The 23,175-nt window shown below is 39.7% G+C and overlaps 2 protein-coding genes across 8 annotated transcripts in view; one reads left to right on the top strand and one right to left on the bottom strand.

Annotated features, from left to right (window-relative positions):
- HADHB (hydroxyacyl-CoA dehydrogenase trifunctional multienzyme complex subunit beta) overlaps positions 1-1,065 on the bottom strand; it is a 37,469-nt gene extending 36,404 nt beyond the window's left edge. For 2 of the 7 annotated variants that reach the window (XM_082642309.1, XM_082642313.1), the window contains exon 1: positions 409-729. In XM_082642309.1, the coding sequence (XP_082498435.1) occupies positions 409-418 (10 nt within the window). In that variant the 5' untranslated portion in view covers positions 419-729. The other 5 variants (XM_082642310.1, XM_082642311.1, XM_082642312.1 and 2 more) reach the window with 5 other exon arrangements.
- A 250-nt stretch (positions 1,066-1,315) lies between these two features.
- The window catches only part of HADHA (hydroxyacyl-CoA dehydrogenase trifunctional multienzyme complex subunit alpha), a 40,867-nt gene continuing 19,007 nt past the window's right edge, over positions 1,316-23,175 (top strand). Inside the window, exons 1-9 of the mRNA XM_082642308.1 lie at positions 1,316-1,452; positions 6,510-6,551; positions 6,645-6,715; positions 8,438-8,571; positions 10,946-11,084; positions 12,074-12,193; positions 13,069-13,171; positions 20,836-20,958; positions 21,414-21,532. Of these exons, the coding sequence (XP_082498434.1) occupies positions 1,386-1,452; positions 6,510-6,551; positions 6,645-6,715; positions 8,438-8,571; positions 10,946-11,084; positions 12,074-12,193; positions 13,069-13,171; positions 20,836-20,958; positions 21,414-21,532 (918 nt within the window). The 5' untranslated portion in view covers positions 1,316-1,385. The remainder of the gene's footprint in view (positions 1,453-6,509; positions 6,552-6,644; positions 6,716-8,437; positions 8,572-10,945; positions 11,085-12,073; positions 12,194-13,068; positions 13,172-20,835; positions 20,959-21,413; positions 21,533-23,175) is intronic.

Here is a 23,175-nt window from a genome sequence, read left to right as displayed (position 1 = left end):
TTCTTTCCATACTCCTCACTTCGGTCTCAACTTCCCTGCCATTTCCCCTCGCCTCTTCCTTCTCCCTCTCCTGCGGAACAGGCAATCTGGTGAACAGTGAGACTTAAATTTATGGCTGAATCCTGGCTCTGCCACCTACCAGAAAATTTACATAATCTCCGAGCCTCCCAAACTTCACCTACAAAATGTAAATAACAATTTTGGGATCGTGAAGATTAAATGAGATGGCGGTGAAAGGGCCTAGAGGGCCCTCAACATTACTTTTTGTAGTCAATCACTCGATTCCAGGACTCAAGCCTATCTTTCCAGCACAAAAACAGCTTTCAGGCAATGCAGAGCTCTTGACTAGAAGTTAGCAGACCTCTAGGCCTATTTCTACCACCTGTGGCCATGGGTAAACTCACTCACCCTGATTCATGGGCTTCACCCATAAAGTGAAGGGGATGATGAATTACCAGATGATCTCCGGGTCCCCTCTGGATTAGAAAATAATCTTGAGCCCTAGATCTCGGAGCGGGACACAGGAATGTCTCAGCTCCTCCCACATTCGAGTCCCGAAAAAGCCACACGACCGAGACCCACCCTCGGTAACATAAAAGGGGTAAACCCCGGGCCCTGTACCGAATCTCTATTGCCGCCGGCCTGGCTTCAGGCAAAGCAGGTGAAACAACAACACTGGAACACAGGCCAGCGCTTTAAACCGACACAAACACAAACCAACAGTTCGTTAACATACGGTGATAAATTAAAAGACACAGGCGACACCGCTGCTCTGAGCTACAGACAGAAGGCTAGGCCAAATTACTGCCCAAATTGCACTGGTACGGGAGACGCCCATTGAGAAACTTCCTTCCGCTCCCTCCAATTCCACTACCCCAGGTAGAGGAGGCGGCCGCGGGCGTAGTAGGTGGGAAAGGAAGTGCGGACCTCGCCGGGGAAAGGCCAGGCGGAAAGCCGAGCACCCGCGCCTTCTCACCTTAGCTCTCGTGGGGTCAGACTCCTGCTGCCGGCAAGGTTTGGACCCGAGCAACGGGCCCCGACTGGACCAAGGGGCGGGCCCTGCCTAGAAAAGACCCTTCACCCTTCCCACAGGCTCCGCGGGCTTCGCAGGCCTTCCGGGCTGCCCTCCGGCTGCCTGACTGGAAAATCCGGAACTCTGTCCCCCTCTTCCGTGACCTTCCTTCCTCCCCACGGAGAAGGTGTCCTTTCCGCCCGGTTAGCCAGAAGCAAAGGGCGGGGTTAAGGAACCGGCGGCAGTTCTCCATAGCGGTTTTAGTCAGGCAGTACATCGGGCGCCTGGCCAGAGCCAGGCTATGGAAAGAAAAGTCCTCTGCTTGGCTCCCCCGACTTGAAGCGCCTTCCACTTTCGTCCTTTGCTGCTCAAGATGGTGGCCTCCCGGGCAGTTGGCAGCCTCAGCCGCTTCACTGCCTCCAGGATGTTCCGCTGCCCAGGTGAGGCCTGGTTGAGGGCGCCCACCAGCCCCGGGCAGAACTCCTACGGAGACCCGAGCTTCCCCGGAGCCTCGTCTCCCCATCGCTGCCACCTCCCTGCCCCGGCCCAGGGTCCCAGCCCTGGATAAGGGGGAGGGATGCTGCTTTGGGATCTGGTCTCTTGTTCCCTGGCGCAGGGACTGACATTTCCTCTCTCATGAGTCCTGCAGCGATTTCGGGCTCCATAAGCCCTAACGTTTCTGAGCCTTGTCCACCCGGTCTGGCACTTTCCGCTGGTCTCCTCTTATTTCATTTAATGATGGCCTTGAGCCTGTTCTTACGAGATTGGGAGGACTAGGACAGTCCAGTCTGTCACATCTTTGTGGCTCCATTGCACCTTGCGTGTAACAAGAGGCATCTTAAAACCTTGTATGAAATTAACCAGCCTTACAAATTACTGCCATTCCCTGCCCCTTTTCCCCAAAACCTTTTCTGTACCTATTACCACACTTCAGTAGGAAGCTCAACTCTTGCAGTTCCAATAATCCCAGTATGAACGTATAATATATTGATTTTCAAGCGGCAGATCCTGCAATTTGCTAGAAGAAGCATTTTTTAAAAAAATACGCAGATACCCTCTTTCTTAAGGAGCAAGATGTTAGATAATTTTACAACTATTTCTACCCTTGTTTCTGACGATACCCAGTTAGCTTGCATTAGCTATATTGTCTTTTTGTCTTCAAACTGGCAGTGAAAGCGTTAAAGTGGGTGACTGGAAAATCAAGCATTTTCCTTCCATCTCAAATCTTAAGGTGAAATGTGACTTTTTATTGCATGTTGTACTTAATATCGGTTACTTAATTAGAAATATAATTTATAATATGCCTTCCTCCTTCTGAACCCCTGGGGTAATACCGTATGTTGTTTTTGGAGGAGTGCCTGGAATCTCCCTTTACTGTAAGGGACTAATTTCGAATGATTGAATCTCTTCTGCTTTCTTATTTCGACCAGTGTTTTTAGTCTCCACAGGACTGCTTTGTGTGTGTGTGCGCGCGCGTCAATCATAAGATTACAGAAAACTGAAATGCTGTGAAGACTGGGGAAAGGGATTAAGAAAAAAAGAATCACCCATTCCCTTACTACTCACATACCTACTGTTAGCATTTGGTCATGTGACCTGACAGTTTGTCTATTTTCCACATTTTTGGTTTAACACTTTTAAAAATATCAAATGTGGGCTCCCCTGGTGGCGCAGTGGTTGAGAGTCCGCCTGCCGATGCAGGGGACACGGGTTCGTGCCCCGGTCCGGGAAGATCCCACATGCCGCGGAGCGGCTGGGCCCGTGGGCCATGGCCGCTGAGCCTGTGCGTGCGGAGCCTGTGCTCCGCAACGGGAGAGGCCACAGCAGTGAGAGACCCACATACCGAAAAAAAAAAAAAATCAAATGTATATTTTTGAGCTTCCCCTCCATTGATTTTGAGGTAATGCAATTAAAAGCATTAAATTTGGAGTCTGACTTCTGGGTTTGAATCTAGCTCTGCCTTTTACCCTCTGGTGACCTTGGGCAAGTAATTTCTATGTCTGTTTTCTCATTTGTGAAATGGGGAATAATATCACCTTGTGAGCTTTAAAGGAGTTATTTTAGGTATAAAGCAGTTTTTCGTGGAGTAAGTGCTACTATTAACGTTAATAAACGTTAGCTGTCATAACGCTTTCCTGCCCTGAAGAACTATGATTCTATTGATACAGATACGAGACTTCTTTAAAGTAATTTTTACATTTTACATGTGATAAAAGGTTACAAGCCTAGTTTTTCTATGTTTTTTTATAGAAATATATATATACACATGTGTGTATATATTTTGCATTGTGTTTTAACCTATAAGAAAATATGGCTTGGGGAGGGAGGGATAAACTGGGAGATTGGGATTGACACATACACACTACCATATATAAAATAGATAACTAATAAGGACCTACTGTATAGCACAGGGAAACTCTACTCAATACTCTGTAATGACCTATATGGGAATAGAATCTAAAAAAGAGTGGATATATGTATATGTATAGCTGATTCACTTTGCTGTACAGCAGAAACTAACACAACATGGTAAATCAACTATACTCCAATAAAAATTAATTTTAAAAATTAAAAAATATGGCTTATTCTAGCGATTGCTCCTTTAGTAGCAATGTATAAATTTTGAAAAAAAGTCTAGAAAGTGAATTTAAACTTACCTGCACACCTGGATTTCCATTTAGACTCAACAGACTAACCCTAACCCTAACCCTAATTGAAAGTCTATGCCAAGGCATTGCCAAACATTTAATGAGATTATGACGTTTAATGATGGATGATTAAAATCTCTTGATGCTGCTTTGTATTTCTTGAAGTTTTAACCCATTCCTGCCTGAGTGCTATAATTCTGAGTGTGTCTATCAAATGAAAATCACATCTTGACCAAAATATCTTGTTTAATCCCCACTCTTACTCTATCCAAATTCCTGATTACCTAAGTGGTAGAATAATTTCACAGGAAATGAATTGGAGGCAAATACTTTAGTAGACGGTGTATGTTTAAATTTGACTCTCACTTCCTTAATCCTGTCCCTTCCCCCAGTACTGAATAGTGAGAAAAGCTGTTGATTGTTACAACCAAAGTAACACTTGAATATTTGAAATTTGTGTTAGCATAATCCAGCTCTCTGCACTGCTGTAGTCTTCGATCTTGTAGGTATCTTATCGAGTTAAATTATTTAAATGATTACAAAGTAGGCCAGAGGTTTCTCTCTCTTTTGCTGGCACAGGAAATATAGGCTAAAGTTCACCCAGCTGCTCTACAGCAGGGGTCCCCAACCCCCGGGGCTGCAGGCCGGTGCCACCTGAACCATCCCCCACCCCACGGCCCCACCGGTTCATAGAAAAATTTTCTTCCATGAAACCTGTCCCTGGTGCCCAAAAGGTTGGGGACCGCTGCTCTAAAGTAAGCTCTCCTAATTAGGAAGTGAGGAAGGCTGGATTCCAAAAGCAAAGTTACCGAGTACTTCAACTTGATTTAGTTGACTGTGGTTTGAAATTGTTTTCCAGCATGTTTGTATATTTGCTGTTTTTCTCTTTGTTTCTTGTCTCTATTGATTTAGAGGAGGTTTTGTGTATGTCTGTATGGGGGGGGGAAGGTAGGTTAGTGGATGAGAGTTTATGGTTTATAAGCTAATGAGCTCAAACCTGTTGTCTCAAATATTTGGTCTTCAGAATTACAACCCACGTCCAAGCCCCTTCACCTGCTCTGTTTTCTACCCCACCCCCACCCCCAACCCCCCGTAGGCACTTATCTTCTAACATATTTATTAATATATTTATGTTTCTTGTCTTTTATCTGTCTTTGCACCCCATCTTCTCCCATCCTGCATTCCTGATCAGTTCCTTCTCACTAGTTCAGTTTACCCTGTTCTAGCTAGAATTGCCTATTATCTGGCTCCCCTCCCACAGAATTTCTACTTTATAGGGAAACTCCTTTCTATGCCAGGCCTGTTTTCACCTCCTCCACACAGACAGGGATTTTTGTCTTTCTGTTCACTCTAGGCCACACTAGATTTTTGTTGTGGAATAAATGACTATGAGATGATGTTGGAGGAGATTACAGTTTAGTTGGGGGAAACACCTGCTACAGATGCAGCGATTAGAGAACAAAACAGTGAGTAATAAAGATAAAAATTTGGGCAGGGAAGGCAAAGACCCTTGTAGACAGAATCTCAAGATAAGGCTTTGTGGAGCCATGATACGGATATAAAGAAGGAAGAGTCACAAATACAGATGACACAGATCTCAAATGATGGAAAAGCAAAGGGAAGTATATCATTAGTGAAGTAGAGGCACTGGAGATTGAGGAGATGGCTGGCTTCTCTTATCTTAATTTACTTTGGTGTAGGACTTTGACTTATAGGTACTTTTATAATCATTACATCACTTTTACTCTGTCTTTATAAGAACACTGAAATGCTCTGAGAGACTTGTACATGGTCATACAACTAGTAAATAATAAACTTGATGGTCGAACCAAAGGCTTTGGACTCTCGGGTCCTTTGTCTTTGCACCATGAGGGCTCACTTGGATTGCTTAAAGAAAAAAAAATGCAGACAGAACCAGCGATCACCCCACTCTGGTTCTGGTGCCATCTACAGTTTTTTTTTTTTTAAATAGTATGTTGTTTTGCCTTTGAAAGCAGTATAAAGCTGCTTTTTTCTGTGCCTTCGCTTCCCCTCCCTTAAAGAACTGCAGGATAGAGAGAAACATGGAGCCTCTAAAGCCCCTTGATTTTATTTTTCATGACACTGGAAAGTCTGTCTCCATAGAAATGCAAGAGGACCTGGCTGGAGAACATGCTTGAGATATATTTGGAACAACATTATGGATTGCTTTGTAGATTACTTATTTCTTAGTGTATTTGTTTCCTATTGTGGCCCTAAATTTCCACAAACTTAGTGTCTGAAACAATAGAAATGTATTATCTTACAGTTATGGATATCAGAAATGAGTCTCACTGGGTTAAAATCAAAGGTGTTGGTAGGGCTGTGTTCATTCAGGATGCTCTAAGGGAAAATCCATTTCATTGCCTTTTCTAGCTTCCAGAGGCTGCCTGCATTCCTTGACTTCTTCAAAGCCAGCAAAATGAGTTCTCATGCTGCCATCCCTGGTTCTTTTGCCTTTTCTCCTCCTCTGTAATTTCATGGGGTGTACCTGAATAATCCAGGCTAATCACCCTGTATTAAGGTCAGCTAATTAGCCACTTTAATTCCATTTGCAGCCTTTATTTCCCTTTGCCATATAACCTAACATACTCCGTTTCTGGGGACATGGGCATCCTTGAGAGGCCATTCTTCCACCTACCACATTTAGTATCCAGATAATCATTTGACCTGATAATTGAAACAAAAAGATACAGCAGCGCTCACAGTAATGGCTTAGAACACTTTGTTTTGTCGTGGTTGTTATAAAGTCTAGCTTTGTTATGTATAGCAGGTACTATGGAAATTCTGTTTTGTAAAATAACTAATTTTGAAATACTTTTTTCTTACAGGTTATATTTGCCGCAACTTTACAAGGTCCTCTGCTTTGCTGAGTAAGTTTAATTTCTCGTTGACATGCTTACATTGCTTTTTATACTTATTTAGCAATAAACATGTTTACAAATAAATTTTCCTTCTCTTTTTAGCCAGAACCCATATTAACTATGGAGTCAAAGGGGACGTAGCAGTTATTCGAATTAACTCACCCAATTCAAAGGTACCTAATTTAACTTGCTGCAGTTTATTTCTACTCACTACATTCATTAATCCAGTCCTGAATGGCAAAGAAATAAATCCACCAATTTGGCAGTAATCTTATCACATGAACTTACAGTTTTGATAGTTGCCCAAGGAATGCAGTTTTCTGCAGCAGAGATCCTTGTTTAAGAATTCCTCCTGGGCTTCCCTGGTGGCGCAGTGGTTGAGAGTCCGCCTGCAGATGCAGGGGACACAGGTTCGTGCCCCGGTCCGGGAAGATCCCACATGCCGCGGAGCGGCTGGGCCCGTGAGCCATGGCTGCTGAGCCTGCATGTCCGGAGCCTGTGCTCCGCAACGGGAGAGGCCACAGCAGTGAGAGGCCCGCGTACCGCAAAAAAAAAAAAAGAATTCCTCCTAGTTGACTTTAGGTGTCAGATGAACATCAAGGATTAATAAAGCTAGCCTTTTGTTACACTGTAGAATGATAAGGTGGTTTATTAGATAAGAAGCAAAGTATAAACTTTGTTTATAAGAATTAAAACTAACCTACCCATCTTAACTATGAGGTTATTAAATCGGCTTCCTTAACCTGCCTGACATAAGTCATTCATAGTAAGTTGGCTGGGTTAAATGTTGTTAAGTTTCCTATGGGACCTGAATGACTCGGTGCAGTTCATATATTAGAAATCAAGTTCTGTTCAAAGTGGAGCTTCATTTGTTTTTGGCAACTTCAAAAAAGCATGCAGCATTAATCCAGTCTTTTGCCAAGAAGAGCTTTATTGCAGGAGCTCATGCTTTTCCCTCACCTAAAGTTGGTGTAACGATTTCATATTTCAGAAATCTTATTACCAGAGGCCTCAGTGAAGTAGGAGGACCTAGATGTAAGCAATTAACAACTATCACAAATTAAGGAAAGTAAGAGCCAGTCCCCCTCACTAGAGTAAATCTTAGCATTTACTGAGCAATGATTCAAACTTAAGATATTTTTTGTAAGTTGACCATTTTTCCTGAACACAAGAATAACACATGCCTATAGTAGGACATTTTAAAGCAATAAAGAGGAGAATAACAATCATTCATACTCCAAACCCAAAGATAACCGCTTTTAACATTTAATCCAGTTTCAGCAAATAATATTCTAAAAATTAAGATCATATTATATGTCTAATTTTTTTTTTTTTTGCGGTACGTGGGCCTCTCATTGTTGTGGCCTCTGCCATTGCAGAGCACAGGCTCTGGACGCGCAAGCTCTGTGGCCATGGCTCACAGGCCCAGCCGCTCCGCGGCATGTGGGATCTTCCCAGACCAGGACACGAACCCGTGTCCCCTGCATCGGCAGGCGGACTCTCAACCACTGCGCCACCAGGGAAGCCCTATATGTCTAATTTTGATTTCTTTTTTTCCTTAACATTATACAAGTTTTTTCCATGCTGATAAATGTTTGTACACTTAATTATAGCCTACATATGATTGAAACTTAGGAATATGACCTCCTCAGGAATACGAGTTCCTCCTTTAAGTAGAACTATTTTTAGAGGGAGGGGTGCTTACAGTTGGCCAAGGCACCTGAATAGACAGCTGCTGGGTTGTTTGTTTGTTTGTTTCCCTGTCTCTTTCTTTTAACAGTATATTTCTCCTGGATAAACGTATTTCCTATAATCAAAATAGCATTTGATGGTGATTTGCACATCTGTTACTTTGAATTTAAACCCTTAGATTTATATGTATTTCCCTTTGGTAGGTGAATACTCTGGGTCAAGAACTGCATTCAGAGTTCATAGAAGTAATGAATGAAGTCTGGTCTAGCAATCAAATCAGAAGCGTTGTCCTTATCTCATCAAAGCCAGGGTGCTTCATTGCAGGTGCCGATCTCAAGTAAGTTTTAGGAAATTTGAAGTCGTCTTTTATCTTGGCTAATGGTATGTTTTTTTAGGCCTAATCATTTCTCATTTTAAAAGAAGGTAGGGCTTCCCTGGTGGCGCAGTGGTTGAGAGTCCGCCTGCTGATGCAGGGGACACGGGTTCGTGCCCCGGTTGGGGAGGATCCCACATGCCGCGGAGCGGCTGGGCCCGTGAGCCATGGCCGCTGGGCCTGTGCGTCCGGAGCCTGTGCTCTGCAACGGGAGAGGCCACAACAGTGAGAGGCCCGTGTACTACAAAAAATAATAATAATAAAAAAAAATAAAAAAAAAATAAAAGAAGGTAGAAGTAAATTTTCTCTGCAAGTTTTTTTAAAGTTATTTTCATGAGTATAATAAAGTTAATAAAAAAGAGGGATTTGTTGCTTAAACCTTATAAGACTGAATACAGCCTTTCTTTAAAGAAGTTGAAGTAGTAGTTCAAGGATCAATATTTGAGTAGAATGAAAATAAACTAACAATGAGATGCCCTTTTTTTTTCATCCACCAGACCAGCAAACATTTAAAAGTTTGAAAATATATTAGCAAGGACTTGGGAAAATGAGAAAGTTAAATATTCCTAGTAGGAATGCAAATTGGTATAGCCACTTTGGAGAGTAATTTGATAAAATTTAGTAAAACTGAAAATGCACGTACCTCTTCTAGGTATATATGCTAGAGAAATCCCACTCTTTGGTTTTAAGGACCCATGCATGCATAGGGATGTTCAGTCCTGTGTAGTTTAAAATAGTGAAGAATTTGACACAAGCTAAACGTCAGTCATGAGGGAAATAGATAAGTAAATGTGGAATATTCACAAGATAAAATACTACAAAAACAATTCAAAGGAACTAACTAGATCTATAGCATAATGTTAGAACTCAAAAACATAATGTTAAAAAAACAGCAAGTGGGCCTCCCTGGTGGCGCAGTGGTTGAGAGTCCGCCTGCCGATGCAGGGGATACGGGTTCGTGCCCCGGTCTGGGAGGATCCCATATGCCGCGGAGCGGCTGGGCCCGTGAGCCATGGCCTCTGGGCCTGCGCATCCGGAGCCTGTGCTCCACAACGGGGGAGGCCACAACAGTGAGAGGCCCGCATACCGCAAAAAGAAAAAAAAAAAAAAAAAAAAAAAACAGCAAGTTACAGAATGTTTGATACTGTATATAGTTTATATAAACATTTTAAAACCATACATGAAATACTTCTCTGTATTATTTATGGATACAAATATGTAGTTGGTTTGAAGAATACACTACAAACATATGAAAATGGTTGTTTCAGAGTAAATGAATTGGCTGGTAGAACTTCAGGGGTCAAAGGCTACTTTACCAATACAGCTAATATTTTCTTTTTTTTTTCAATGATATAACGTACGTATATATAACTTCTTTAGAATTCTTTAAAGCAAAAGTAAGGAGGAGAGATGATACCTTAATATTAGTTTACTGTGTTAAAATGTTAACGGTTGTTAATTCTGTCAAAATATGGGTATTTGTTATATTTGTTGTATTATTCTTTGCAGTTTAGGCAATGATAGCCAGCATTATTGGCTTAATAATTTGTATTTATGGTGTTTGTATATTTTTAAACTTTGTTCAATATTATATACCCTTTTTTTTATGTATAGTAATTAGAAATTCATAAATATTCTGTTTGTTTATGTTTAGTTTTTAGAAAAAGCAAAGTTATCTCCATCAAGTGCTTTTTCTTCTAGCTTGGTTATTTAAGCCTAGTAAGACATGATGTACCTGGTAGTAGCTACCTAAATCCATAGAAAAATACTTGTAGCTTGTGTGAGGCTAGCTGAACAACTCCCAGCATATAAAATGACAGAAAATTAGTTATCTTTGGTCAAAAGTAAAAAACCCACAGCTTAAATGTGTTCAGAAACAGTAAGTAGCAAATGAAACAAACTGAAATTAAAGGACATTGAGGACAACATTATTGTAATAGAAGCCTTTTTTTCTGTCATTCTGATGGATATTTAATCCGAAAGCTACCTGATAGTGAAAATGTTTAAGTTGCTTGTGAAAATATTTACCAGGAGATGATTTTCTCATGTACAGAGCTTTGTAATCTAATGATTTGTTACCAAAACAAACAAATTATTCAACATGTTTTGTTTCATATTCTCTGAATCCAGAAATTTAACACTCTTTATGAGAGATGATGTCACTGATATTAGTGCTATCTGAGGCAAAATCATTCTTAAACTTCTGAGTGTTTGAAGATTCACTACCAAATATTGATATATGATAGGATAAGGATATGGTGGATGAAGTATTGAACAAAATAGATTATGGTTTTATCTTTGTTTTTTTTTTGGTTCTCTTCTCTCATGTTTACTGCAGCATGTTAACTGCTTGCACGACCTCTCAAGAGGTAACACAGATATCACAGGAAGCACAGAGAATGTTTGAGAAAGTTGAGAAGTCCACAAAGCCTATTGTGGCTGCCATCAATGGATCCTGCTTAGGAGGAGGACTTGAGGTACATATTTATTCCAAAGTCATTGAGACAACTGTCCAGCTCATTGTTGGGATTCACCAGCTGCAAACCTTTAGGTTACTATTTTGCCTTAAAAAAAGTTGTTGAGGGAGAATCAGCTTTGTTTTTAGTTATCAAATTTCTGGATAGGTTTTTATCCTTATTCTCATGGCACAGTGCAAGTGAACCAAAGTGTCATTTTCATTTACAAACTGAGAAGATTTTGAACTAGATCTCTAAGGTCCCTATCAATTCTAAAAAAACCTTGTTCAAGTTTGCAAGGCAAAGATTCAGAAGTGTGATTCATGCTGTTGAGCTACTGAAGTCTAGTTGAGACACATAATGCATAATGTACGTCAAGTGTTTTGTGAGTAGTAAAGATGGTAAATAACACAAGATTTGAGAGAAGAGATGCTTACCAAACTGGAGCATGTAAGAAAGAAGGAGGGGAAAAGAAAATAACATTTATTGAACATTTATCACATGCTGGGTTCTATACTAGACACTTTCACATGTATTAATTAAGGAAACCTGTGTCTGGTCCTAAAAGATAGGCAGAATTTGATTAACCAGAAAGTAGTGGGAAAACATTCCACATGTGGCATGGTGTGAGCAAAGACAAGGATAAACAAAGCCTAATTAGGGCACCATAAGTAGGCCTGCTTGATTGAAGAGTCTTTACATCGTACAGGGCTTCTTAGCCTGGGGTGCATATATAATTGTGTGTGCATTTTTCTGTTGAGAGCTTCCATACCTTTCAGCAGATTTTCAAGGAGATCCGCAACCCAAAAAGAGGTTGATAACTTAGGGGAAAGGTATGAAGTAAGGCCAGAAAGGTAAATTATAGAAAGCATCAAATGCCAGCCTAAGGAATTTCAGTTTATTCTGGGGGCATATTCCTGCTTTATGAGTAATCTTTAGACCCTCACATATCCTAAGATGTTACAAAGTTACATTTTTTAACACTCTGATTTTCTTTCATTTGTTTGAAGCTTGCCATTTCATGCCAATACAGAATAGCAACAAAAGATAAGAAAACAGTACTGGGTTCCCCTGAAGTCTTGCTGGGAATCCTACCAGGAGCGGGAGGCACACAAAGGCTACCCAAAATGGTGAGTTTAAGATACCCATGTGAACTTGAGAACCTCGGTCCTATGTGCCCCTTTAGATCTATTTCCTCTGTACAAAAGGTATAATGTGGGTATTCATTGTAAAATTTAGAAACTGGACTTCCCTGGTGGCGCAGTGGTTAAGAATCCGCCTGCCAATGCAGGGGACACAGGTTCAAGCCCTGGTCCGGGAAGATCCCACATGCCACAGAGCAACTAATAAGCCCGTGCGCCACAACTACTGAGCCTGCACTCTAGAGCCTGTGAGTCACAACTACTAAGCCTGCGTGCCACAACTACTGAGCCTGCGCTCTAGAGCCCGTGAGCCACAACTACTGAGCCCACGTGCCACAACTACTGAAGCCCATGCACCTAGAGCCCGTGCTCCGCAACAAGAGAAGCCACCGCAGTGAGAAGCCTGCGCACCACAACAAAGAGCAGCGCCCGCTCGCCACAACTAGAGAAAGCCGGTGCTCAGCAACAAAGTACCAATGCAGCCAAAAATAAATAAATAAACAAATTTTAAAAAAAGAAATTTAGGGCTTCCCTCGTGGCGCAGTGGTTGAGAGTCCACCTGCCGATGCAGGGGACACGGGTTTGTGCCCCGGTCCGGGAGGATCCTGCGTGCCGTGGAGTGGCTGGGCCCGTGAACCATGGCCGCTGGGCCTGCTGTGTGTCCGGAGCCTGTGCTCCGCGGCGGGAGAGACCACAGCAGTGGGAGGCCCGCGTACCGCAAATAAAAACAAACAAACAAACAAAAAAATCTGGTTTGACTTTTCTCATTTTAATATTTATTTTGCTCAGTTGGATGATTTGTAAATTGTAATTGTCACTCTGATTTTTTTCCATCTTTGCTCAAATCCTTGCTGGCTTGTTAGGTGGGTGTGCCTGCTGCTTTTGACATGATGCTGACTGGTAGAGGCATTCGTGCAGACAGAGCGAAGAAAATGGGCCTGGTTGACCAACTGGTGGAACCGCTGGGTAAGTGCTAACATGCTTCAGAATTGAGCCTTATGAAGTTATTTATTTTTTTAAAGAGTTAATATCTTGAATATTGGTTATAGTGAAACCCAAACACTTAAGAAATGAGTCATTATTCTGAAGAGTGAAGTTTTCTAAAAATAACTAATACTAAATCATTTTCAACATCACCCCAATTTCTATTTTACGTTATTTATAATTGGGACATCAGGAGTACAGAATTGAATCGAGTCATTAGTTTTGGTTCTTAAATTACCTGTATCATTATCCATGATAACTATTCTTCAGTTTTTTGTGTCTGTTTTAATAATACAGTAAACATGTATGAAACAACCAACCTAAGGATATTAATAATTGACATCTACTAATGTGCTGCTTCCTCCCATACAATTTCCTTGCCTCTTCTCATCCAAGGAAACCACTATTCCAGATTGTATGTTCATGACCCTCCTACATTTCTTAAAAATCAGCATTATTGAGATGTTATTTACATGATAATAAATTTACCAGTGTTTAATGTACAGTTTGCATTTTGACAAACGTATATAGCTATGTAAACACCACCACAATCATACAATAGAACATTTCTAGTATGTATCTTTTTGTGTCTTTCATTTAGCATACTGCTTTTGAGATTCATCCATGTTGTTATATGTCAGCAATGTATTCCTTCTTGTTGCTGAATGTCATTCCATTGTATAGGTAAACCATAATTTGTTTATCCGTTCACCAAATGATAGACATTTGAGGTGTTTCCAATTTGGGGCGATTCTGAATAAAGCTGCTATGAACATTCATTGACAAGTCTTTATGTGGACAAATATTTCATTTCTTTTGGACAAATACTGAAAAGTGGATTGGCTGGACCATATGATAGATGTGCTTAGCTTTTAAGAACCTGTCAAACTGTTTTTCCAAAGTGGTTATACCATTTTACATTCTTACCAGCAGTGTATGAGAGTTCTAGTTACAACCACTTTACACGCTCAGTCTTTTTAATTTTAAACATTTCAATAGGAATGTAGTAATATGTCATTGGGGTTTAATTTGTATTTCCCTAAAGACCAAAGATACCGAACTTATTTCATGTATTTATTTGCCTTCTGTATATCATCTGATAAAGTGTTCAAATGTTTTGCCCATTTTGTTTGATTTAGCTGTTTTTCTTATTACTGAGTTTTCAGAGTTCTTTATATAACAGGCTATAAGTCCATTATGAGACTTGTAATTTGCAAATATTTTCTCCCTGTCTGTGGCTTGTCTTTTCATTATCTAAGAGTAGAAATTCTTAATTTTGATGAAGTCCAATGTATCTAAGTCTTCTTTTATGGATCATGGTATTGGTGTTTTAGAAATCTTTTCCTAACAAGATTACAAGGATTTTCTCCTATGTTTTCTTCTGAAAGTTTTGTAACTTAGCTCTTACATTTTGGTCTGTGCTACTTCAAGTTAATGTTTATGTATGGTGTGAGGTAAAGATTGAGTTGTTGTTGTTGTGTGATTATGAATATCCAAAATGTCCTGGCACAATTTGTTGAGAAGACTCTTCTTTCCCATTGACACCTTGACACCTTGGTGGAAAATTAGTTGACCCTCTGTGTTTGGATCTATATCTAGGTTTCATATTTCCAATTATTTATATGTCTTTACTTAAGACAGTGTCACACTGTCTTGATTATTGTGTTTTGTAGTAAATCTTGATATCTGATAGTGTAACCCCACCCTCCACCTTGCTTCTCTTCTTTCAATATCATTTTGCCTATTCTAGTTTCTTTGCATTTACATATGAATTTTAAATCATCTCATCCATATCTACAAAAACATCTGCTAGCATCTTGATTGGAATTCCATTGAATCAATGTATCAATTTGGGGAGAATTGACATTTTAAAAATACTGAGTGTTTTCATTATGAACATAATAGAACTTTCTGTTTACTTAGGTCATCTTTAATTTCTCTCAGTAGTGTTTTATACTTTTTGTTGAACATACCTTGCACACATTTTGTTAAATTTGTACCTAAGTATTTCATACTTTTGTGCCATTATACTTTTTTAACTTTAATTTCTCATTAATTACTAACATATATAAATACAAATGATTTTCGTATGTGGACCTTGTATTCTGTGATTTTGCTAAATTTATTTATTCTACTAGCTTTTTCTGTAGATTCCTAAGGATTTTCTACATAAATAATCATGTTATCTACAAATAAAGAGAGTTTCACTTCTTCCTTTCCCATCTGGTTGGTGTTTCTTTTTCTTGACTTACTGCAGTGGCTAAGATCTTTAGTACAATATTGATTTGAAGTGAAAGCAGATATTATTAACTTGTTCCAATCTTAAGAGAGACATTCACCCTGATGCTGTAAGGTGTATAATGTTATGTAGATTTTTCATATATACCCTTTATCAGATTGCAGGTGTACCTTATTTATAGTTTGCTGAGAACTATATTGCTTTTTCTGCATCTAATGAGATGATTGTTTGGGTTCGTCCTTTTAGTTTATTAAGTAAAGTCATTTACATTGATTTTTGACTATTGAATTCATTCCTAGAATAAACTTCACTTGGTTGTGATGTATCATCCTTTTTATAAAGTGCCGGCTGAATCAGATAAAATTTTGTGAAGGATTTTTATGTCTGGTCATGAGAGAGAATGGTCTCAGGAATAATATTTTTTTTCTTGTGATATTTTTGCCTGGTGTTGATATCTGGGTAATTCTGACTTCATAAAATGAGTTGGAAATATTTCTTCCTCTTCAGTTTTCTGGAAGATTTTGTGTAGAATTGGTATTATATTTTCCTTAAATCCTTGATAAAATTCACCAGTGAAGTTATATGGACTTGGACTTTTGCTTCTTGGGAAGGTTATAACCTGTGAATTCAATTTCCTTAGTAGATAATGGGGCTATTCAGGTTGACTCTTTCTTTTTTCTTTTTTTTTTTGGCCTTGCCACGTGGCTTGCAGGATCTTAGTTCCCTCACCAGGGATTGAACCCAGGCCCCTGGCCATGAAAGCACTGAGTCCTAACCACTGGACTGCCAGGGAATTCCCAGGTTCACTATTTCTTTTTTCTTTCTTTCCTTTTTTTTTTTTTTTAAATTGGAGTGTAGTTGATATACAATGTTGTGTTAGCTTTGGGTGCACAGCAAAGCAAATCACCATACATTTACTTACATCCACTCTTTTTTAGATTCTCTTCCCATACAGGTCACCACAGAGCATTGAGTAGAGTTCCCTGTGCTACACAGCAGCAGGTCCTTATTAGCTATCCATTCTATACATAGTAGTGCAGGTTCACCATTTCTTTTCTTTTTTTTTTAATTTTTAAAAAAATTTTATTTATTTAATTAATTTTTTTGCTGTGTTGGGTCTTCATTGCTGTGCACGGGCTTCCTCTGTTTGCAGTGAGTGGGGGCTACTCTTCGTTGAGGTGCGCAGGCCTCTCATTGTGGTGGTGTCTCTTGTTGCGGATCACGGGCTCTAGGTGTGCAGGCTTCAGTAGTTGTGGCGTGTGGGTTCAGTAGTTGTGGCTCACAGGCCCAGTAGTTGTGGCACATGGGCTTAGTTGCTCTGCGGCATGTGGGATCTTCCCAGACCAGGGCTTGAACCCGTGTCCCCTGCATTGTCAGGTGGATTCTTAACCACTGCACCACCAGGGAAGCCCCAGGTTCACCATTTCTTGAGTGAGCTGTAGTTGTTTATTTTGCAAAGATTTTGTCCATTTCATTTAACTTGACCAATTTATTTCAATAAAGTTGTTCAGGGACTTCCCTGGTGACGCAGTGGATAAGACTCCACACTCCCAATGCAGGGGGCCTGGATTCGATCCCTAGTCAGGGAACTAGATCCCACATGCATGCTGCAACTAAGAGTCGGCATGCCACAACTAAGGAGCCTGCCTGCTGCAACTAAGACCCAGCACAACCAAATAAATAAATAAATATTTTTTTTAAAGTTAAAAAAAAAAGTTGTTCATAATACTTTATTATTATTCTTTTCATATCTTTACACTCTATAATGATAGTCCTCTTTCATTCCTGATATTGCTAATTTGTGTCTTCTCTTTTTTCCCTGATGAGTCTGGCTAGAAATTTATCAGTTTTATTGATCTTTTCTAAGAATCAGCTTTTAATTCCATTGATTTTGTTTGCTGTTTTATTGATTTCAGCTGTCTTATTATTTATTTCTTTCTGCTTGCTTTTGGATATAATTTGCTCTTCTTTTTTCTAGTTTCTTACTAGAAACTAGTTTCTGGTTTCTTTCATTGATTTTAGGCCTTTCTTCTTTTCTAACCTAAGCATTAAAGCTATACATTGAGCAAGGTTCCCTGCGCTATACCGTAGGTCCTTGTTGGTTATCTATTTTAAGTATAGCAGTGTGTACATGTCAATCCCAAACTCCCCATCTATCCCTCCCACCCTCCCATCCCCCCTGGTAACCATAAGTTCATTCTCTACATCTGTGAGTCTGTTTCTGTTTTGTAAATAAGTTCATTTGTATCAATTTTTTTTTAGATTCTGAATACAAGCAATATCATATGATATTTGTCTTTCCCTGATTTACTTCATTTGGTGTGATAATCTCCAGGTCCACCCATGTTGTTGCAAATGACATTATTTCCTTCTTTTTAATGGCTAAGTAATATTCCATTGTATATATGTACCACATCTTCTTTATCCATTCATCTGTCAGTGGACATTTAGGCTGCTTCCATGTCTTGGCTATTATAAACAGTGCTGTGGTGAACATTGGGGGTGCATGTATCTTTTGAACCATGGTTTTCTCTGGATATATGCCTAGGAATGGGATTGCTGGATCATATGGTAACTCTATTTTTAGTTTTTTAAGGAACCTCCATACTGTTCTCCATAGTGGCTGTACCAATTTATGTTCCCACCAACAGTGTAGGAGGGTTCCCTTTTCTCCACACCCTCTCCAGCATTTATTGTTTGTAGATTTTTTGATGATGGCCATTCTGCTTGGTGTGAGATGATATTTCATTGTAGTCATGATTTGCATTTCTCTAATAATTAGCTATGTTGAGCATCTTTTCATGTGCCTCTTGGCCATCTGTATGTCTTCTTTGGGGAATGTCTGTTTAGGTCTTCTGCCCATTTTTTGATTGGGTTGTTTGGTTTTTTGATATTGAGCTGCATGAGCTGTTAGTAAATTTTGGAGATTAATCCCTTGTCGGTCACATCGTTTGCAAATATTTTCTCCCATTCTGTGGGTTTTTTCGTTTTGTTTATGGTTTCTTTTGCTGTGCAAAAGTTTTTGAGTTTAATTAGGTCCCATCTGTTTATTTTTGTTTTTATTTCCATTAGTCTAGGAGGTGGATCGCAAAAGATATTACTGTGATTTATGTAAAAGAGTGTTCTGCCTACGTTTTACTCTAAGTTTTATAGTATCCAGTCTTACATTTGGGTCTTTTATCCATTTTGAGTTTATTTTTGTGTATGGTGTTAAAGAATGTTCTAATTTCATTTTTTTTACATGTAGCTGTCCAGTTTTCCCAGCACCATTTGTTGAAGAGACTGTCTTTCCACCATTGTATAGTCTTGTATCCTTTGTAGTACATTAATTGACCATGGGTGCGTGGGTTTATTTCTGGGCTTTCTATCCTGTTCTATTGATCTATATTTCTATTTTTGTGCCAGAACCATACTATTTGGATGATTATAGCTTTGTAGTATGGTCTGAAGTTAGGGAGCCTGATTCCTCCAGCTCTGTTTTCCTTTCTAAAGATTGCTTTGGCTATTTGGGGTCTTTTGTTTCACCATACAAATTTTAAGATTTTTTGTTGTAGTTCTGTGAAAATTTGATAGGAATTGCATTGAATCTGTAGATTGCCTTGGGTAGTATAGTCATTTTGACAGTACTGATTCTTCCTATCCAAGAACATGGTATATCTTCCCATCTGTTTGTGTCATCTTCGATTTCTTTCATTAGTGTCTTATAGTTTTCGGAGTACAAGTTTTTTGTCTCCTTAGTCCCCTACCCCTTTCCTGAGACTTCAGTCTCACATAGTTTAGATCACTTGATATTGTCCCAAAATGAAGCTCTGTTTCTTTTCTTTCAGTCTGTTTATATTTCTCTTGCCATGTATTCAAGTTTCCTGTTCTTTTCTTCTTCACAGTATAATTTGCTATTAATCCAATTGCCTATATTTTTTGTTTCAGGTATTGTTTTTTCTCATATTTAGAAATAATATTTGATTCATTGTTACATCTTCAATTTCTCTTCATTATGTTTCTGTTTTCCTCTGCCTTCTTTAACATATGGCATGAATTTACAGTAACCTTTCTAACATTGTGTCTGCTTATCCTATCTTTTCAATTCTGCATCTGTTTCTATCGGTCAGTTTGTCTCCTAGCTGTAGACCATGTTTTTTCTTGCTTCTTTTCATGCCTTTATGTTGGTTCTTTCCCTGGCCTCAGGTAGTTTCCTCTCATGCATGTGCAGAATGATACTTCGCCTGAGTTTCAAGGGGCCCCTCTGTAGATCTCTGGAGCTCTCCTTTTGCATAGCAACTGCTCTCCAGTATTCTTCCATAAGTCCAGCATTACATTATGAGTTTTGTGGACCCTGTGCACTTTTGTCATTCAGAAGTTTGGGGCTTAGTTCATTTTCTTCCTTGTCCGTGGAGGCTGAAAGTAGGGCAGATGTCTTAAGGGGGAGAATGGTTGCATATTGTTGCAGGCTTCTCCCTCTACTGGGATTTTGTTCCCTATATACCATAAGAAGGCACAAGATCGGCTTTTCAACCTCAGCCACCTCTCGCTCCAGTGTGGCTCTTACAAGCTTTTGATTGAGAGCCTGGTAGGTGTCTGTTTTCATAGCTGTGTGAAAACAGCCTTTGGCTTTTTTGAGTCTTTGTCTCCTGCCTCCAGCAAGTTTGGTATCAGGCTCTGCCTCAAGCGAAAAATCAGGTGCATGTTTTTGGCATGTCCCTCTTTCTATACAAGTCCTGCATGTGCTAAACATTATGACACTATAAGAGATTTCACTCTAGCTTCCAGCCTCTTGCACCACCTTAGAACTTCACAGATGTTCCATGCGGGAAAACTAGCTTTGCGTTTGCTTTCTTCTAGTACTGACTTGTTGTGTGTGACCACCAAAAACTCTGATCATTTCACTTTCCCTCAGTAGCATCCTTCTGCTTGAGCCAAGTCCAGTCTTCAGCCCACGCCCAAAAGCATCATGTACCCCCAGGCAAGACAATGTCCAGCAATCATCAGTTCACATTGGACAGGCTCTTCCCTCTCTGGAATTCTGTTCATATAACCTTTGTTGCTTCCACAGCTCTCCAGTGTCTTTACAAATGTGATTTTGCAATTGAGTTTTTTGTTTTCCAGTTTTGCAGCAAGAAAACAGGCCTCATGAGACATAATGCATCCTACTCAGAAGTGGAGGCCAGACTTAAATAGGGCTTAAGACTTGTTTTCTACCAGGAGGAGGTTGTTGCACCTTCGCTCAGTGTGACTTCTCTTTTTGAGTCCATAGTTCATGACATTGCCACTTACCAGTCTCTAGTCAGACTTAGAAAGCTGCGCTGAAAGTGGGTGCTGGAGCCTTCAGCTTTGGCCTGCCTGGGTTTTCCCCACCTGGGACTGGTCCAAGCCTGATTTACATTCCACTCTGTTGTGTTCATCTTTACAGGACCAGGAATAAAACCTCCAGAGGAACGGACAATTGAATACCTAGAAGAAGTTGCAATTACTTTTGCTAAAGGACTAGCTGATAAAAAGATCTCTCCAAAGAGAGACAAGGGATTGGTAGAAAGTGAGTGTCATTATTCAAGAACTAAGGCAAAGCTTCTTTCCAGGGAATTTAATTTTATTTTCTATAAATCCGAAATGAGGGAAGAGGTAAGCGCATTGTTTACTCTGAAGTGTAAAGTCAGCCTTAAAGGATGCAATAACTCTGCTCAAGTCCTGGACCTTACACTGGTTAAAGACTTTTTTTTTAAACTTTTTATTTTGGATAATTTTAAATAATACCAAAATAGAATAATGTAATAGTGTAATAAATACCCATGTACCCAACACCAAGCTTTAATGTTTATCAGCTAATGTTTAAAGAAGTGCTTAGGTTGAAACTTAGATTGTTTATATCAGAGTAAAGAGCAGTTCTTTCAGATAGCTAGAATCACTGCATTTTTATGGAGTTTACAGAACAAACTAACAAAGGAGGCTGGGCTCTTTCCAGTAAGGTTCTAAAAGCATTTTACCTTACAGAATTGACATCGTATGCCATGAGTATTCCATTTGTCAGGAAACAGATTTACAAAAAGGTGGAAGAAAAAGTACGAAAGCAGACCAAGGGCCTTTATCCTGCACCTCTGAAAATAATTGATGTGAGTCTTTACCCCATACTCCACGTTTCTCATGTGTCTTCCCTTTGTCTAGAGCAGTACTCTTTATTGCCATTCTGCACCGTGTGTGCCGGTACTAAAGTTCTTCATGCTGCTATCAAGGTTCTGACCAAAACTAACACAAGAGCATAGCAAGCTCTGAGGATTTATATAGACGGGTATTTGGGGAAAATTAGTGCCAGGCACACGTTTTAGTTGATGAGCTTAAAATCACCAGTTACAAACCAGGAAAGGAACCTATGTCATATCAGTATAACAAAGCCAGTAACATATTGGACATTGATTAAGAGGCAGTTGAAACAAAATTAATGGCTGTATTCTGTCCTTAGTCAAAACCATTGTCATTACCTAAAATGTCTCATTGACTTTCCATTGCCATAATTAGGAAAAAGATGTAATGATATAGAGAAGTTCTGGAAAAGCTCAAGGAGGATAATTAAAATGATCACAGAGTTGAAGTAACATCTGTCTAAAGGTAGACTTTAAAGCTTATAAAATCTTCAATCTGGAAAGTCCAAGATCAAAAGAGCAATAATTGAAGACAAGATCAATAATCAAAGATTTCAGAATTGGAGAATGAACTAGTCAACAAGTATATTTTGAGCCGAGGACACCAAAGTATATAAAATAGGAAACGTGGTCCCCTACTTCCGTTCACCTCACACAGTCTGGGTTGGGGAGATTAAACACATATATGTGGTAAGGCAGATGGCAGGATGGGGGCAGTATGCAGCTGCATAGGGTTAACGCCAGCTAACTGGGACAGAGGAAGATTGCTAAATTCACTGAGGAGGGAACGATCCCTGAAATTGTTAGAGAATACACGATGAGAGAGCCAGGTAGGATGGGCATTTTGAGCAAAGTTACAGAAGCTGGAAAGCATGAGGCTCTTCAAGGAACATCAAATCAGATCAGTTTTTTTTTTTTTTTTGCTTTATAACAAATTTAATCAGTTATACATATACATATGTTCCCATATCCCCTCCCTTTTGCGTCTCCCTCCCACCCTCCCTATCCGCCCCCCTCCAGGCGGTCACAAAGCACCGAGCTGATCTCCCTGTGCTATGCGGCTGCTTCCCAATAGCTATCTACCTTACGTTTGGTAGTGTATATATGTCCATGCCACTCTTTCACTTTGTCACAGCTTACCCTTCCCCCTCCCCATATCCTCAAGTCCATTCTCTAGTAGGTCTGTGTCTTTATTCCTGTCTTACCCCTATGTTCTTCATGACATTTTTTTTTCTTAAATTCCATATATATGTGTCAGCATACAGTATTCAGATCAGTTTTTGTAGGAGGACAATGCAATGTCTTCAGGAAGGAAGACCAAAGGTAGATTTTAAAAGGTAGACAGTAATTAATTAAGAAATTTGATCTTTGTCCTATACAGATCATAGAGAACCGTTTTCATGGCAGTGAGTAAAAATGGATTAGAAAGAGAGACAAAGTAGAGCAATGAACTAGGAGACTATTCTGGTAATTCCGACTTGAAGTTTGAATAAGACCCCGAAATAGAATAGTAAAAGCAAAAATATGAAGGTAGTAAGAGACTTGCCAAAGAGAGTTAGGAGTTAAGGTTTAGAAGTGTTGAGATTAGGTATTCAGGAAATTCAAGCAACAGTAGT

The sequence above is a fragment of the Mesoplodon mirus genome, assembly GCF_964341445.2.
Source record: "Mesoplodon mirus genome assembly, chromosome: 14".
NCBI lineage: Eukaryota > Metazoa > Chordata > Mammalia > Artiodactyla > Ziphiidae > Mesoplodon > Mesoplodon mirus.
This window is presented reverse-complemented; position numbering and strand designations above follow the sequence as displayed.